General features: G+C 45.6%; 2 protein-coding genes across 2 annotated transcripts; one reads left to right on the forward strand and one right to left on the reverse strand.

The window, feature by feature from the left end:
- The first annotated feature begins 325 nt into the window (after positions 1-325).
- LOC306696630 (uncharacterized protein) lies at positions 326-11,290 on the forward strand. The gene is made up of 5 exons (XM_079160290.1): positions 326-485; positions 682-1,202; positions 3,455-3,619; positions 6,227-6,351; positions 7,554-11,290. The coding sequence occupies exons 2-5, from the start codon at positions 753-755 to the stop codon at positions 9,727-9,729; spliced, it is 2,916 nt and encodes a 971-aa protein (XP_079016416.1). The 5' UTR covers positions 326-485; positions 682-752; the 3' UTR covers positions 9,730-11,290.
- Positions 11,291-11,458: 168 nt separating this feature from the next.
- On the reverse strand, positions 11,459-14,326 carry lgsn (lengsin, lens protein with glutamine synthetase domain; the record flags this gene model as incomplete). The annotated part of the gene is made up of 4 exons (XM_079159836.1): positions 11,459-12,652; positions 12,800-12,966; positions 13,437-14,121; positions 14,303-14,326. The coding sequence occupies 4 exons, from the start codon at positions 14,324-14,326 to the stop codon at positions 11,459-11,461; spliced, it is 2,070 nt and encodes a 689-aa protein (XP_079015962.1).

Below are 14,326 nucleotides of genomic sequence, written 5' to 3' on the forward strand. Positions count from 1 at the left end.
CTGTCTAACTCGCTCTGCGTTTCCATTGTCGGTCCGGTTGAGCCGCTGTGCAGCGTTCTTATTCTCCATGTAAGAAACTAAACTAAACGGGACACAACCGAACATGAGATGACAAACTCTTAAAAAAGGGTAACGAATGTCAGGAAGGTAACATGATTCCCACATGTGCACATTTTGTGTTTTTTGCTGTGTATCCGGGCCCGACAGCTGAACAGATAAACAAAACCTGCTCCCGCTGCACCGAAACCCAGGTGAGCTGAGATGGGCGGGGCTTCTTACAGTCTTGTGAGCAGTCAGTGGAGCCAAGGTACGACGAGGTATTTGTCACACCTGCAGTGCTGCCGGCTGGTTCATGCTGCAGAGAGGACACACACACACACACACACACACACACACACAAAGGCTCACTGGAGAGTTTAACTTTTTTTTAAAGCTGTTTCTTCAAGGTCCAGGACTCTGCGTGGATTTCTGTTTCCAGTCATGAAGTAAGTCTGTTTGAGTTGTTTTTTTTGTCACACTGTCGCCTCATGTACTATTTACCTTGTGGGGAATCAGACTTGCTGGACAGGTTTCAAACATTGTCACTTTACATAATGTCAACTGCTTTTTCTCACTGTGTGTTGCTTCATTATAGGTTTAGGCTTTAGACTGAACATCTGCACGTTTAACTGTCACACACAGCTCGTCCCACTGAAGGTGAAGGAGAGGCCTGTTGAGCGCGTTGAGACTCAGCGGAGGGGGTTCTGGCATCCATGGAGTCCAATCTGTCCTGCCTGTCTTCCCTGAAAGAAGACAACAATCCGGTTTACATCCAGCCGCATTACAAAGAGTCCTACCGCCTGGCCATTTATGCCCTGCTGTGCGGAGGCAAAGAGGCCTACGAGGAGTTCCTCCGAGCCGAGCAGATCAGCCACTTTCTGTCGGAGGAGGAGATCCTGTTCGTCTTTGACAATGCAGAGTTACCGGTCGAGGAGGAGGAGGACGACCCCTCGGAGGGGAAACAGGTCACCACGGACGAGGCCAGCCCCTCCACCTACTTCCCGACCGAGTCGGACGAGGATGTGCCCGACCTGGACCTGGGCTGGCCGGAGGTGTCCCTGGAGAGCGAGGACACCAGCATCAGCCTGCTGTTCAACCCGCCCCGACAAAGCACGCCGAGCATCAAAGAAGTCATTCGCAAACAGATACAGGAGGCGAGGCAGGTGAGAGAACACAATACTGTTGAATGCTTGGAATAAACACTGTGAGAGGTGACGTCAGAGTCATCTTATCCATCGAGGGGGAAACGAATGGCACAGATTCATCCTCCTGTCTCTGGTGCACATGCTTCACACTGAGGACAATAGCGTTTAATAACACAACAATGGAAGGCGTTGCTTTGCAAAGAAGAAAATACACATCACGCTACATATTTCTCTGCATACACAGCACACCGTAGGCCTCGTTTACTGAGGCGTAAGTAGTAATACCACATTCTAAAAATACCCCGTTACAAGTAAAAGTCCCGACTTAAGGGTAAAAGTAAAACATATATGTTTTGTTTAAGTAAAAAAGCTCTTATAAATGTATAGCGGAGTGAAAAGTACATTTGCTGTACTTTAGTGGAGTAGAAGTATAAAGCAGCATAAAATGAAAGTACTCGTAAAGCACAAGTAAAACGATGAAGACGTAGAAGAGGAGTCTCTCCCTCAGTGTGAGCTGTCAGCCGAGCTGCTCCGTCAGCGGTGATGTGACGGAGAAGGAGCTGAGCCGGAGGTTCATCTGCGTCTCCGCTCACTCAGTCATGAGCTCAGCGACGGAGAGATTTTGTTTTCATTGTGTTTTCAAAAAAAAAATCATTTTGTCCGTAATTTTCCTTTCCTGGATTTTAGTTTCCGAGGTGCTGCATTCAAATGAGAACGTGCAGAAACACATCACACAGTCTGAATACATTTCATCTGACTCAGTCCTCGTGTGAGAGCCTGTGCAGCTCTCGAAGGTCCTGCAGTCGCTCGTGTGCTAAAATGATAATTACACGTTCTAAAGGAGAACATGATCATTCTGTGAGCTGTAAACTGTGTGTGTCGCTGCAGCAAGCTAAACACAATCACTAAAGACAGGAGTCGACCTTTACAGGTTTTACTGGAAACAGTTACAAATGAAATATTAAATTAAATGATGTGGACATCAAACCAACTACAGCGCAGTAAAGTAAAGAGCAGCTGACAGATCAGTAAATATTAACAATAACGTAACGCAGTTATTCATCGAGTAAACATTCAAAGCACGGTGGAATGTAACTAAGTACATTTACTCAAGTACAATTTTCAGGTACTTGTACTTGAGTATTTCTATTTTATGCTGCTCTAGACTTCTACTCGACTACATCTCTGAGGCAAATATTCAGATTTTTACTCCGCTAAAAATTTGCAAAATGCTAAATTTGAAATGCATGACATTCAAAAACGTTTACTTAAGTATGATATCTATATCTATATATCTATATCTATATATATATATATATATAAACATTCATTAGTTGTACATAACACTGAGCAGCAGCAGTCATTTAGTGAAGAGAACGTGAGAGAGAACCGTGACTTTCAGCTGGCAGAATACTGACTGGCAGGAAAAAGTGAGCACCTCAGGGCGAGTTATTAGTCACGACTTCTGTTCAAAGAATAGACGATGGAACATCTCACCACTGCAGGAGGCACATTCAACACAACTGGCTGCACATTACTCTGCACCCTGAGCTGTGATTAGAGTATGAAAAGGTTAACACGAAGGCCGCGTTTCACTTTTCAGACACATGACATCAAACAGCCAACGTGTCTCTGCTTGAATGTTCTCCACACGTTGTGACGACGACCGGAGCTGAAACTAATCGTTCAGATATACAGCAGGGCGTGTGTGTGTGTGTGTGTGTGTGTGCGTGTGTGTGTGTGTGTGTGTGTGTGTGTGTGTGTGTGTGTGTCTTTGTGAGTGTGCAGGGTTCAATTTATTCATGGATTGTAAACTATGATTAAAACCCGTCCGATCATTGTTTAAGCACATAACAAATAAATCAGGCTTCTGACATGACTTTAATGGAGCTTTTTTTTTTGTTGCCAAGAGAACCAACCGCTCCTCTTTTAATGCATCTATCTGATGCAACATGTCTGATTGAGGATTTACCTCATAAAGGAGGCTGAGTTAACTCTTCAACCACACGGTTAGCCTTCCTGTTCCTCCTTCACGGCACCAGAATCATGTTTCAATCTGTTTTTAAATGTCTTAAATAATATATTAAATCAAATGGAGAGATGTTAGAGCGTTAAACATAGAGATATTCATTCATTGACTTTTTGAAAATTTTTGATTTTAAAAATGTGTTTTTTTTCTTGGTAGAACTTTTGTATTATACCTGTCATTTAGATAATAAATACATCGTTAAAATAACTTTGTAATCTTTGGGACCGCACGATGTCTCCAGGTTATTGCCATAGCGATGGACGTCTTCACCGACGTGGATATTTTCAAAGAGATCGTCACGGCCACGCTGAGGGGAGTGGTGGTCTACATCCTCCTGGATGACTCCCAGTTCAAGAGCTTCCTCACCATGTCACAGAAGGTGGGCATCAACGTCCAAGACCTCAAGGTGAGCAAAAACACAACATGTGCCGAATCCCAAATCTCCACACTCACGGGACTTAAAGGTCGCTGTCGCTGTCAGGTCTCTTTCGCAGACATTTTGAGCCCTTCATGCAGCACATTCTGTTAGTCCGCATTTCTGCAAACATTGCTGGAGGGAATTACCCACAATTCATAGCCTTGTGATGCTAAAGACAGGCGGCAACCTGCGGTTCTGCCGAGTGAAGCCGACGTCTTAAAACTTGCATTCGCTCTCCTCTGGTTGTATAGAAGTCTATGAGGAGTTTTTTGGGGGAAAGAGGTGCAGCCTCCCGTCCCCCCTATACTCCTCCACACAGACCTCAAGTCTGTTTTAGTGAAACAATATTCTATTTGCACACAGTAAAAGCAGCGAAGTGGGACCGAAGTGTCTTTTGGATGAAATATTCAGACTTTGTTCAGTCTCCTAAAAGCTCAGAGAACATCTACGCTCTAAAAAGTGTGTTTTAGAGTCTCGCTTTGGGGGAAATGGGCTCAAACTATGACACACGTGTTACATGTTGTGACGGCATCACAACCCACACGTTTGTTTTTTATGTTAAAAATGTTTTCCAACAGAACAAGAACAACTTTGGTGTTCCAACGTCAGACAGCTTTCTGTTCCTAAATCCAAATAGATTTCTCTCATTCTCAGTAACAGCTGACGGGGGCGACTGGCTGAGTGGAGAGCAGGGCCGTCTTTCAATCAGAGGGTTGATGGTTCAAACCCCTGTTTCTGGCTCCGGCACCACTAGTTGCAAGTCGATGTGTCCTTGAGCAAGACGCTTAACCCCGAAAATTGCTCCCGTAGCTGTGCCTACGGTATGATAGCATCTGAAATGTAAGTCGCTTTGGATAAAAGCGTCAGCTAAATGACTGTAATGTAGTGACATACCGTACAAAAATGTACTTGTTGTTGTTGGAAGCGTCACGCGCGGGTGGTGTCTGTGTTTCATTTAAATTACCAAACAAACACAGACGTAAATTCACCTGAGAATAAAACGTGTTCTTCTTGTTCCTGCAGAATGACGTTTGAGCTCATTCAAAATCTGATTTTAAGTGGTGGACAAACGAGTATGATTTGTGACGTCACAAATAGTTTGGAAGTCAAATCCTCGTCCAGCTTGCGGCTCATACAAGCGTGATGCAGAAGCTGGAAGTGCTGGAACACTGAGCATGTCAAAACTTGAAATCAACACAATTTGCATATTCACGCTTTTGTTCCAAGCAGACTGTTTGTATAGATGTCTTATTACATGTCTGGCTAATAACACAAACAAATGGTCTCTTTAGGTTCAAGTTCTTTAACTAATAGATTCACCTTATAACATTTTTTCATTTTACAAGTTTTCAGAAATGTCCTGTTTAAATATGTAAATGAGGCATTATCTTATTAAATATGTGCCAATTTGAATACATTTAAAGAACATCAACAGACATAAAATATATATATATTTCTATAAATCTACATCCATTCATTTCCCTCAGTCATCATAGGCTGAGCAATATGAGCAGCCGTGATCGACTCCCTCCTGTCTAATTCTAAATGACTTCGTCTTTCATCTGATGAGAAATATGAAGGAGGATTTTAAGATTTAGATAATAGGGTTCGATGTTGATTACTTCCTGTCTAGTCAATAAAATGGACAGAGAGAGAGAAGCCACAATGTACCACACATAAAATGTACAACTTGTTAAATCTGATCTTAAAAAACAACAACCCATCTTCCCGCTCCTGCCGGAGGAAGCTTCGCCTCTGGCGTTGACCTTTCTTCTGTTGGCAGGAGCCTTTTAGTGGATTAAGTCTGACATTTGCTCCACACACCCTGGTGAAAACGCCGTCATTACAATGCGAGACGACTGCAGCAGCAGCCGCAGGACAGATCTGTTAGCGTGGCTGGATTTTCCTGTTAGACAGCATCAGGTCGATGTTTCCACAGTCCAAACAACAGTGAGTGAGTCAGAGTGGAACACAGTGGCGGCTTTGAGATCTAATTGCTTAGCCGGTAGCAACATAAAAAAAAACAACAAAAAAAACCTTCCTCAGAGAAGCTGACACACGGGTTTGGTCATGTTGAGGATCACAAAGGGTGTGTGTGGAGATTTCTGAACCTAGTGTCCTGTTTTGATCTGAGACTGTTTGTTTGTGTTGGATACATTTGCAAGTTTGTAAAACTTGTGAAGCATAAATTTGTGTTTATTTTTCTCATAACTTGACCACTTTGATCTCAGATTTCTTTCTCATAAATTCTGACTTTATTTCTCTGAATATTATCCTCCTTTGTAAATTTGTAAATTTTCTTTACATACAATGGCCCTAATACGGCGTCGTACTGACACCACTCATTGTCTGCTGAATGAAAGTGTAAATAGGAAACTGTTTGGTCTATCAAGTTAATAAGTGATAATATGTCAGTGTTGTTTCTGCTGCCCCCAAGTGGCCAAAAACCTGTTATGCAGGTACACGTACATTTTCTTTACTGATTTTAAAAATCACAAAAGTACAAAAAAACTAAAACAATGACAAAAAAAAGTTAACTTGTTTCTTTTTTCTGGTTCTAACGTTGTGACTCCTTTTGTTTGTTTTCTCCACCAGAACATACGTGTTCGGACGGTTCATGGGCAGCAGTATCAGTGTCAGTCCGGGGTGAAGTTTCGAGGAGATTTGGAGCAAAGATTTCTTCTGGTGGACTGCCGAACAGTGTTGTATGGAACATACAGGTGAGTCAGTCATACAAGTACAGTCAACAATAAAATCTAAACAGAGGCCGATATTTATTCTTGAATCCACCTGTCAGGCTCAATACCTCAAATTCTCCTGATTTAATTTCAGGCAATGTGTTGCCTCTTCTTTGTTTTGTTCGTGATTTTTTTTCTTTTTTCTTAGAAATTTGTAAACTATGGTTTTACAGAATAGTCAACTATCAAAACCACTAGTCGACACGGTGCATTGTTGTGCTGCTGTCGTTCATCTGTGGTTTTGGCGCGGTGCACTAATGAAGCAGTTGCAATAGCGCCCGCAATTCCTGCAAGAAAGCCAAACAGTATCGCCAGGTGCTTAGACCAATCAGATCGCAGCTTATTGGTAGACGGCCTCTAGGAGCCTTTGTCCCGCCTACATTAGTTAACTCTTTTCTGGTTGTATTAGAGACCTTTTTGACAAGAATTGGTCATTGTCATTCCATGAAAAAAATATGAAAGATCTCCCACGATTGCCAGCAGTCGTGAATGCCCGAGTTAACTAAGATGAAACCACAAATCCAGTACACTACTGGTATTGGACCCCTAACATGCTACCTGTGTCTGGGTGTCCTTTCTGGATAAGGAAAAGCACTTGTGGGTGCCAGGTATGAATGCATGCAGAAGGCATCTAGAAGACTCTCGACCAGGTGTAAAATCCGTGACCATATTCTTAAGAAAACTAATTTAAAAAAAGTAAGAAACAAAGCAAGTTAAAGGTTCAGCTAACTCAAGATTTGCTTTCTCAAGTATAGTAATAGTCTCAGTCCAAAAAAAGTGATTTCAGAATAAATGTATTCATTACTTATCTGACAACAAGACAGGTAGAATCAATATGTTTATTACTACCACTACGTTTATTAACAGGTTTGCACAGCTGTGGATCAGATATTCAGATAATAAATCCAGATACAGACCACATGTTGAAAACCAGGTGGAAATATGACCCTGTGCTCACTTAAAAGATTAAGTGACCAAAACATAAAATCAAGTAAAAAGGATTTCTGGTTTCTTCTCCGTTAACAGTGTTCAAATGTTTTGGTCTTAATTAAGCACCTGACGGATCTGAGGTTGCGGGTGGGAGCGTGTCGTTGCAGGAGGTCCGAAAGGGGCTCTAGGTTGTGAAGGGCTTTTCATCATCGTCATCTCTGCTGGCTCTCTGATGACTGAATTTTCCTTTTCAGCTACACGTGGGCGTTTGAGAAGATGAACCTCAGCATGGCGCTGGTGATCACCGGTCAGCTGGTCGGCTCTTATGACGAGGAGTTTCGCAGACTGTACGCTCGCTCCACGGTTCCTACCATCTTGTCCAAGGAGAAGTTATCTGTAAAGTACCTGAGAGACATTGTGGCCCTACAGAGCCCCAAGTCCAGCCAGCTCGCCCTCCACCAACCTCACATGCGATCCAAAGTGACGCGCGGCACGAGGAGCGCTCAGGACGACAGGTTCAACAACGCCGCCGTGATGACCCGGGGCCTGAGCGTGCAGGAGAGGCTGCATCAGTCTCACTGTTTCGACATGGGGAATCTGCTTCGGGGACACAGCTATGGCGGAGAACTGCAGAAGTTGAACTCCATGACTCGGCTGAGGATGGGGTCCAAGGACATCGGAGTCCCTTTCGCTCCGGAGAAGACGGGACCTAACAGGTTGTCTCAGCACCACCGCAGGCACCAGACTCGCTACGGAGCGGACCAGAATCTGATCCCGTTCAACTCTGAAACCTCCCTCCACAGGTGGAAGATAGACACGTACTTTAACGACAGCGACGTGCCTCTAGATGCATCGGGTGACGCGATAACGCCGATCACATCTCCGTATAGCAGTCACACAGGCTTAAACGAGCATCAGTCGCAGCTGATTAACAACAGGTCGAGGGACATCAAGTCCAGGATGGAGGAAATGAGGCAGAAGAGGCTCAGTCTGCAGGAATACACCAATCTCAGGCAGAGCCAAGAGTCCTTGAGGTCTGTGTATCAGAATCTGGAAAGACCTAAACATAAGTGGGGTCTGGACATGAAGCAGAATGTGGCAGAATTAGAGCCAAATGAGCAAAACGGGTGCAGCCTGGAACCGGCCAACAACAAAGACAGTGAGCCAAGTAAGGAAGTCAACAAAAGAGAGAAAACTCTCACCAATGGCCAGCGCTCTGCCTCCCACCACGATGTTACAATGGCTCCAGATCGCAGGACAACGCAGACATACGACTGGCACGAGCCTCTCTCCAGGACGACCTCCGCTGCTGATTTCGAAATGACACTGAACGATCCATCGCTCAAGCTCTCTCATCTGCAGCCCAGCGGTCTCCAACACCCAAGAGTGATGGAGTCCTTGATTGAGATCCCGGAAGAGAAGGGAGAGGGCTCACGCGTCAACAGTTCGGACTCGGCTGCATTCAAAGACGGATGTGTAGAGATTTGCAAAGACGAGAAAGCTGTTCCAAAGGAGAACTCTGTTAAATCCAGCGCACCTGCAGAATCACAGCTCAAGGGTAAAGCCGGAGGAAGCCTCGGCTCTACAGGAAAGGCAGCTAACAGTTCAGTCACAGGAAAGGCAGCCAACAGTTCAGTCACAGGAAAGGCAGCTAACAGTTCAGTCACAGGAAAGGCAGCCAACAGCTCAGGCTCAGCTGCTCCACGGGAGAGAAAGAAATCAACATCCAATGAGGTACAAACTGTCCCCAAAATCGTAAACCCTTCTGCAGGATCTCAGCACTCACTGGAAGCTAAGAGTGGTCACACGGAAAAAAAGAAAGCACAGCACCAGGAGCCGCCCCTTCAAAGGAAGAATTCCCTAAGGATGAAAGTATCTTCCATGCTTTCACAAGACGAAAAGAAAGCGCACAGGAAAGACGAGAAGTCCCTCCAAAGAAAGGCGTCGCTGAGATCTCTGAGCTCCACGGGGTCAAGCCAAGCTCGCAGAGCAGACGATTCGCAGGCACCCGCGGCAGAGCAAACGACCAGGAAAGGTCAATCGCCGAGCACCCCCAGGTCGCAAAGCTCTGTCATCAGCCCATCGGAGACGGAGAGGCAGAAGTCTCCCTTCCCGAGATTATCTCTTCAGCGCTCAAGCAAAAAAAAGCCGAGCCCCGCCGGGGAGCAGGAACAAGACTCGAAGAGCGCTCAGGCCAACGAGGGAGCGACCGTCTATCACCACAGGAAACAGAGAGTCTACAGTCGATACGAGTATTTGCTTAACCCTGAAGTTCTTCCTCTGGATAAATCCAGCGTGTCGCCCTCGGAGAGAGACAGAAGCTCCTCCCTGAACAGGAATGACTCTACGCATCAGACACAAAGTGCGACTGACAACAAACTGGGACGATTCATGCAGCGAGTAGGAAATCTAATAGGCAAGACCAAGTAGAGCCGCAGGACGGGAAGACGGCCGCCGGGCTCAAGGAACGACGGCAAAGTGCAGTGTGCGACCCATGCGTTGTGTATTGATTTATTTGGGCTCCCACACAGAGACACAGATTGATTGATTTATTCCCCTTTATTTTCGCGATGAAGACCAGCCCATATAGTCTGATGAAACACAAATTACATAAACAAACAATGATCAAACATACAGCAAAAAGAAACCAGAAACACCAACTCTCTGTATCGCTAGTACAATATGAGTGCATGTCAAAGGGGGCCACACAGACACAAACAAAGCAAAGAAAAAAACACATCTTGCATTCAAAGCCGAGCTTGCCTTCTATTCCAGGCTTTAGAAATATGATTGGCAGTCTGAAATACTTTAACCTTAAATAACTTCGACCCAAATTAACTCAGGGTTTTGCTTTTGCATTTCATCAAGCAAAGGAATCCTCAAATGGTCGCATAATGTATGCATTAATAATATGGCTTGAGATAAGATCTTATTTACCACCGACGCCAAAACACAAGATGTGATTTCTCCGGTTTCTGCTTCATAATCAGTGTCTGTGTGTTACCCTGAATCTGGTGACATCTCTTCTTCCTCTTGGCCACAGACCTCCATTAAAAACACACTGTTGTTCTTTCATCACCATGAACTCACACACTGTAGTTTATTTTGACTCAATCACACACACACACACACACCGTCCTGCTCACTAGAGCACCAAATGGGGTCCCCAATAAATCCATCGTCTGATAAAAGCTACGGTGACCAGCTGTTTTCGGGGAGACCTTTATTTAAATATGAAACTATGTATTTTTGACCATGTTTTTTTGTTTTTATCTATCTATCATAGGAAGAAATGGGTTGGAAAGTAAGAAAGTATTGACATCACTGTTGGTTTTTGGACTTTTCATGTAATTTGTTGAACATAACAAAACCAAAAAAAATGTACTTTTGCATTGTCACATTTGTGAAATATAGTTTTTGTCACACGGCTTGATGTACATTTTCTCATGTTTTGATGATTTTGACGTTGGCACATGGAGGATATTCACGTGTGAAGCATTGTGTGGCTGTAACACAGAAATCACGATGACTAAACGGACATGTAGCCTTAAAACCAAGAGTTCACTGGGACCAATGAGGTGTTTGTTTTAATGTGGCTCACGATTAATGACTTTATCCCCGTTAACAGGTTTTATTGGTGCTATAGTGATGAAATAGTGAAGTCTGTTGACTATTCAGGGTTACTCAGACACATATGTAAATAAACACACACAGCACATGTGCTTTTTAAATAAATTCTCTTGTGTCCTATTTTGTGAAGAGATGGAAAGTTTAGCTGAGAAACACTTGAATACAATAAGATGTGAATACCTCAGACTACAGAGAAACAAGTTAAAATCAGCCACACTAGCGGCCCCAAGAGGATGTAATTATCATTAAACTCCAGAAATATATATATATATATACAACAACAACAAAACGTCTTTGCACATTGAGGGTGTACTGATACCTTTATTTTGAAATAACTGAAAAATATCTACAATCCGTATGATAATAATCCTGCAAATGTCTCTGCTGTGGGACTAATAAAGGATTATTCTATCTTATCTAGATAAAGTATCAACATAATATATAAAATAAAAAAGCTATTCAAGCTGGTTTTCATGCTTTTTACTTGTGTGGAAGTGTGTTTCCCATCTTATAAAACAGAGACGGGTTTCTAGATGAAATACTCCAGACACTTGTTCCTCTCATCGTCCAGTTCTTGAGTCTCAATCTCAAACTTCTTCATGGCGATGAAGTACTGAATGAACGGCTCCCCGAGGGTGCTGCGGATGACGTGGTCCTCCCCCAGCGCCTCCAGGGCGTCGTCGAGCTTCACGGGAACGGCGAAGTCCTTCTGCTGACAGGGGGCTTTGGTCAGACCGCCGTCAAAGTTCAGGTTTCTCCTGATGCCGTCCAGTCCCGCGGCCACGGTGGCGGCCAGCACGATGTAAGGGTTGGCCATGGCCGAGCCCAGCTTGTTGTCGATGTGCGTCTCCCTCCCGCCGTGACACTTGATGTTGAAGGAGCTGCTGTTGTCGTTGCAGCCGCACGTGGCGTACAGCATTCGTTTGGGGTCTTTGATCGTCTTGGCCATGTGGCTCCGGCAGCTCAGGCCGGGCGACATCAGGCAGCTCAGGGCAGCAGAGTGGGCGAGGAGCCCGGCCAGCCATTTTCTGCCGATCTCGGACAGCTCGCCAGCTTTCTCCCCGCTGAGGAAGAGGCTTCGTCGCCCGTTTGCGTCCCACAAGCTGTGAGAGAGCACCCCGGCGTTGTACATCCCGTCGTCGGTGAAGAAGCTGGCGATGTAGCTGTGCTTTCGAGCCATCTCTTTGATGCCGGTGCGGAAGGTGAAGGCGCTGTCTGCGGCGGCGATCCCAAACTCCGGCCTCAGGTTGATCTCCATCTGGCCGGGGCCGCTCGCGGACGCGATGCTGTCTATGTCGGCGCCCATGCAGTACATGTTCTCCACCAGCTGCTGGAAGAAAGGCAGGTCGTGGTTGCCGAGCAGGGTGGTGGCCGGGAACAGGAGGGTCTTTGGTCCGATCCGGTCCGGCGATCCGAGGACGCAGCACTCGTAGGTGAAGGACGAGTGCAGGGAGAATCCGAGGGTTTGGAGCTGGCCGAGGAGCTGCTTGGCGATGAGGCGAGGCGAAGTGCGAAGGGGGCTTCCTGTCACCGTGCAGGGGTCGCAGATGACCCGGGCGGTCTGCTCGGCCCAGGGTAAGACCCTGAAGGTCGAAAGATCAGGGATCAGAAGGACGTCGCTGCTGAAGTTGGCGGTGCTGGCGTTGTCCACTTCGTTGCTCTTAGGGCTCAGGGTCAGCTCCAAGTAGCTTCTCGGCATCGGTACCCCGTACACCGCTTTCTCCTGTGGATGCAATGTTTGCATTGAAGCATTCATTCAAAATTGTTTGGGAAATACCCTTTTTGAGAGTAAAGGCCTTCACACAAATAAAGAAACAAGAACACCATGGATAGATAGATAGATAGATAGATAAGCAGGTGAGGTGATTACGTGGAAGAAGCGGACAGGCACTGTCTTGGACCTGGACACCCCGTGGAGGTCGGTGGCCTCAAAGCGGACAAAGTTGATGTTTTCTCTGGCGATCTGCTGCTTGATCTGCTCCATGGCTGCAATGAACGTCTGGTTCCCAAAGATCTCGACAGTCTCGTGTTCGTTATCTGTGGAAGAGTCCATCCCAGCTTTAGTATTTCTAAAACTCAGTGAAGCTCCAGTGGCATCAAGAGCTGATATTTGCTTATTGCGGATATATATATACATTCTGTGTCGACCAAAAATGACCAAAAAAAAGAGAAAACAAACTCAAAGTAGCCAACAAACCATAGATCCAAATAAACCTAAAGATTAAAAGATTAAACTGACAAATCAATTAAAAAGACCACAAGTAAAATAAATGATATATTTTTTAGGTTTAAGAAGTCAATTTCCATCAATAAATGTGTCCAGGTTCAGTCCAACTTAAAACAGGAACTGGAATGGGACAAAGATGGAGACAAGAGCATCTTTAATGTACGTCCTCACAGAACTGAAGCTATATTTAATCTATTTGCTCTATTTTCACTTTGTAAGAGAAGATATGTTTTAAACTACATCCGGGATTAACTTGTCTTTTAACCAGAGATTCACCAACCTGTATGAGGAGCTCCAGTCTCTCCCCAGGAGCCGTCGCTTGCATATGTGTTGTCCCTAACTCCAGGCTGCCTATTTGTGTTGTTATTGGACCTGACTGAGCTGGATGAATCCACGGCGGAAGGCTGCTGAATAGATGTGCCTTCTCTGGACCTGGGCCCCCTTCTGGAAGCGTCAGACTGGGGTTTGAAGGTGCTGAACGCCCTGTTGGGGTTCCCATCGTCCTGTCGAGCGTCGGGCCTTCCACCACCACCACCGCTGCTGCTTCCATGCAGGTACGTGTAAGGACTCCCTGGCTTCACGTAGTCTCTTCCCCGGATGCTGAGCAGAGGACTGTCCCTCAGGAGGGTCTTCAGCTCCTCCATGGTCTGCCGGGGGACGCCCGAATCGCCGTAGGACACGCCGGTTTGAGAGGACGCCTCTGTGGTCCAATCCTCCCCGACGGCAGGTTCTTCCATCCTGGGATCATCAGCTGGCTCTGGGGCCCTGTGAGGCAGGGGGCCGATGGCGATCACGGTGGGGGCGTCTGGAGGTAAAGGAGCGCTGGTGGGCGGGTGGACGATGGATGGACCTCCTCTTCTGTTGCCCCAATCCACCCGAGGTACATTTTTCCCCGTCACCCTCACCCCCTTCCTGGTGCCCTGCAGGCTCATCCCTGTGCCATCTATTTGGTCTTTGCTTCTACTCTGGAATAAAAAAAGAAAAGTGTCAAGTTTGCATGAAGAGTGTGAGGATTCACATTTAAAAAGGCACAAACCAAAAGTCAAATAAAAACAAGCCATGTATCTGAAGCCAAAGCTGCTGTATATCTATTCACACCTTTGTGCTTAAGATACAAGAGAGGAAGTTAGATGAGGAGTTTGTTACCTTGAAATCTTCCGAGTCATTCAT

The sequence above is a fragment of the Pholis gunnellus genome (genome assembly GCF_910591455.1).
Source record: "Pholis gunnellus genome assembly, chromosome: 5".
In the NCBI taxonomy this organism is placed as follows: domain Eukaryota; kingdom Metazoa; phylum Chordata; class Actinopteri; order Perciformes; family Pholidae; genus Pholis; species Pholis gunnellus.

Coding starts and splice junctions, on each gene's coding strand:
- LOC306696630 (XM_079160290.1), top strand. CDS start 753: ATGGAGTCCAATCTGTCCTGCCTGTCTTCCCTGAAAGAAGACAACAAT. Junction 1,203..3,454: donor AGATACAGGAGGCGAGGCAG/GTGAGAGAACAC, acceptor CGATGTCTCCAG/GTTATTGCCATAGCGATGGA. Junction 3,620..6,226: donor TCAACGTCCAAGACCTCAAG/GTGAGCAAAAAC, acceptor TTTCTCCACCAG/AACATACGTGTTCGGACGGT.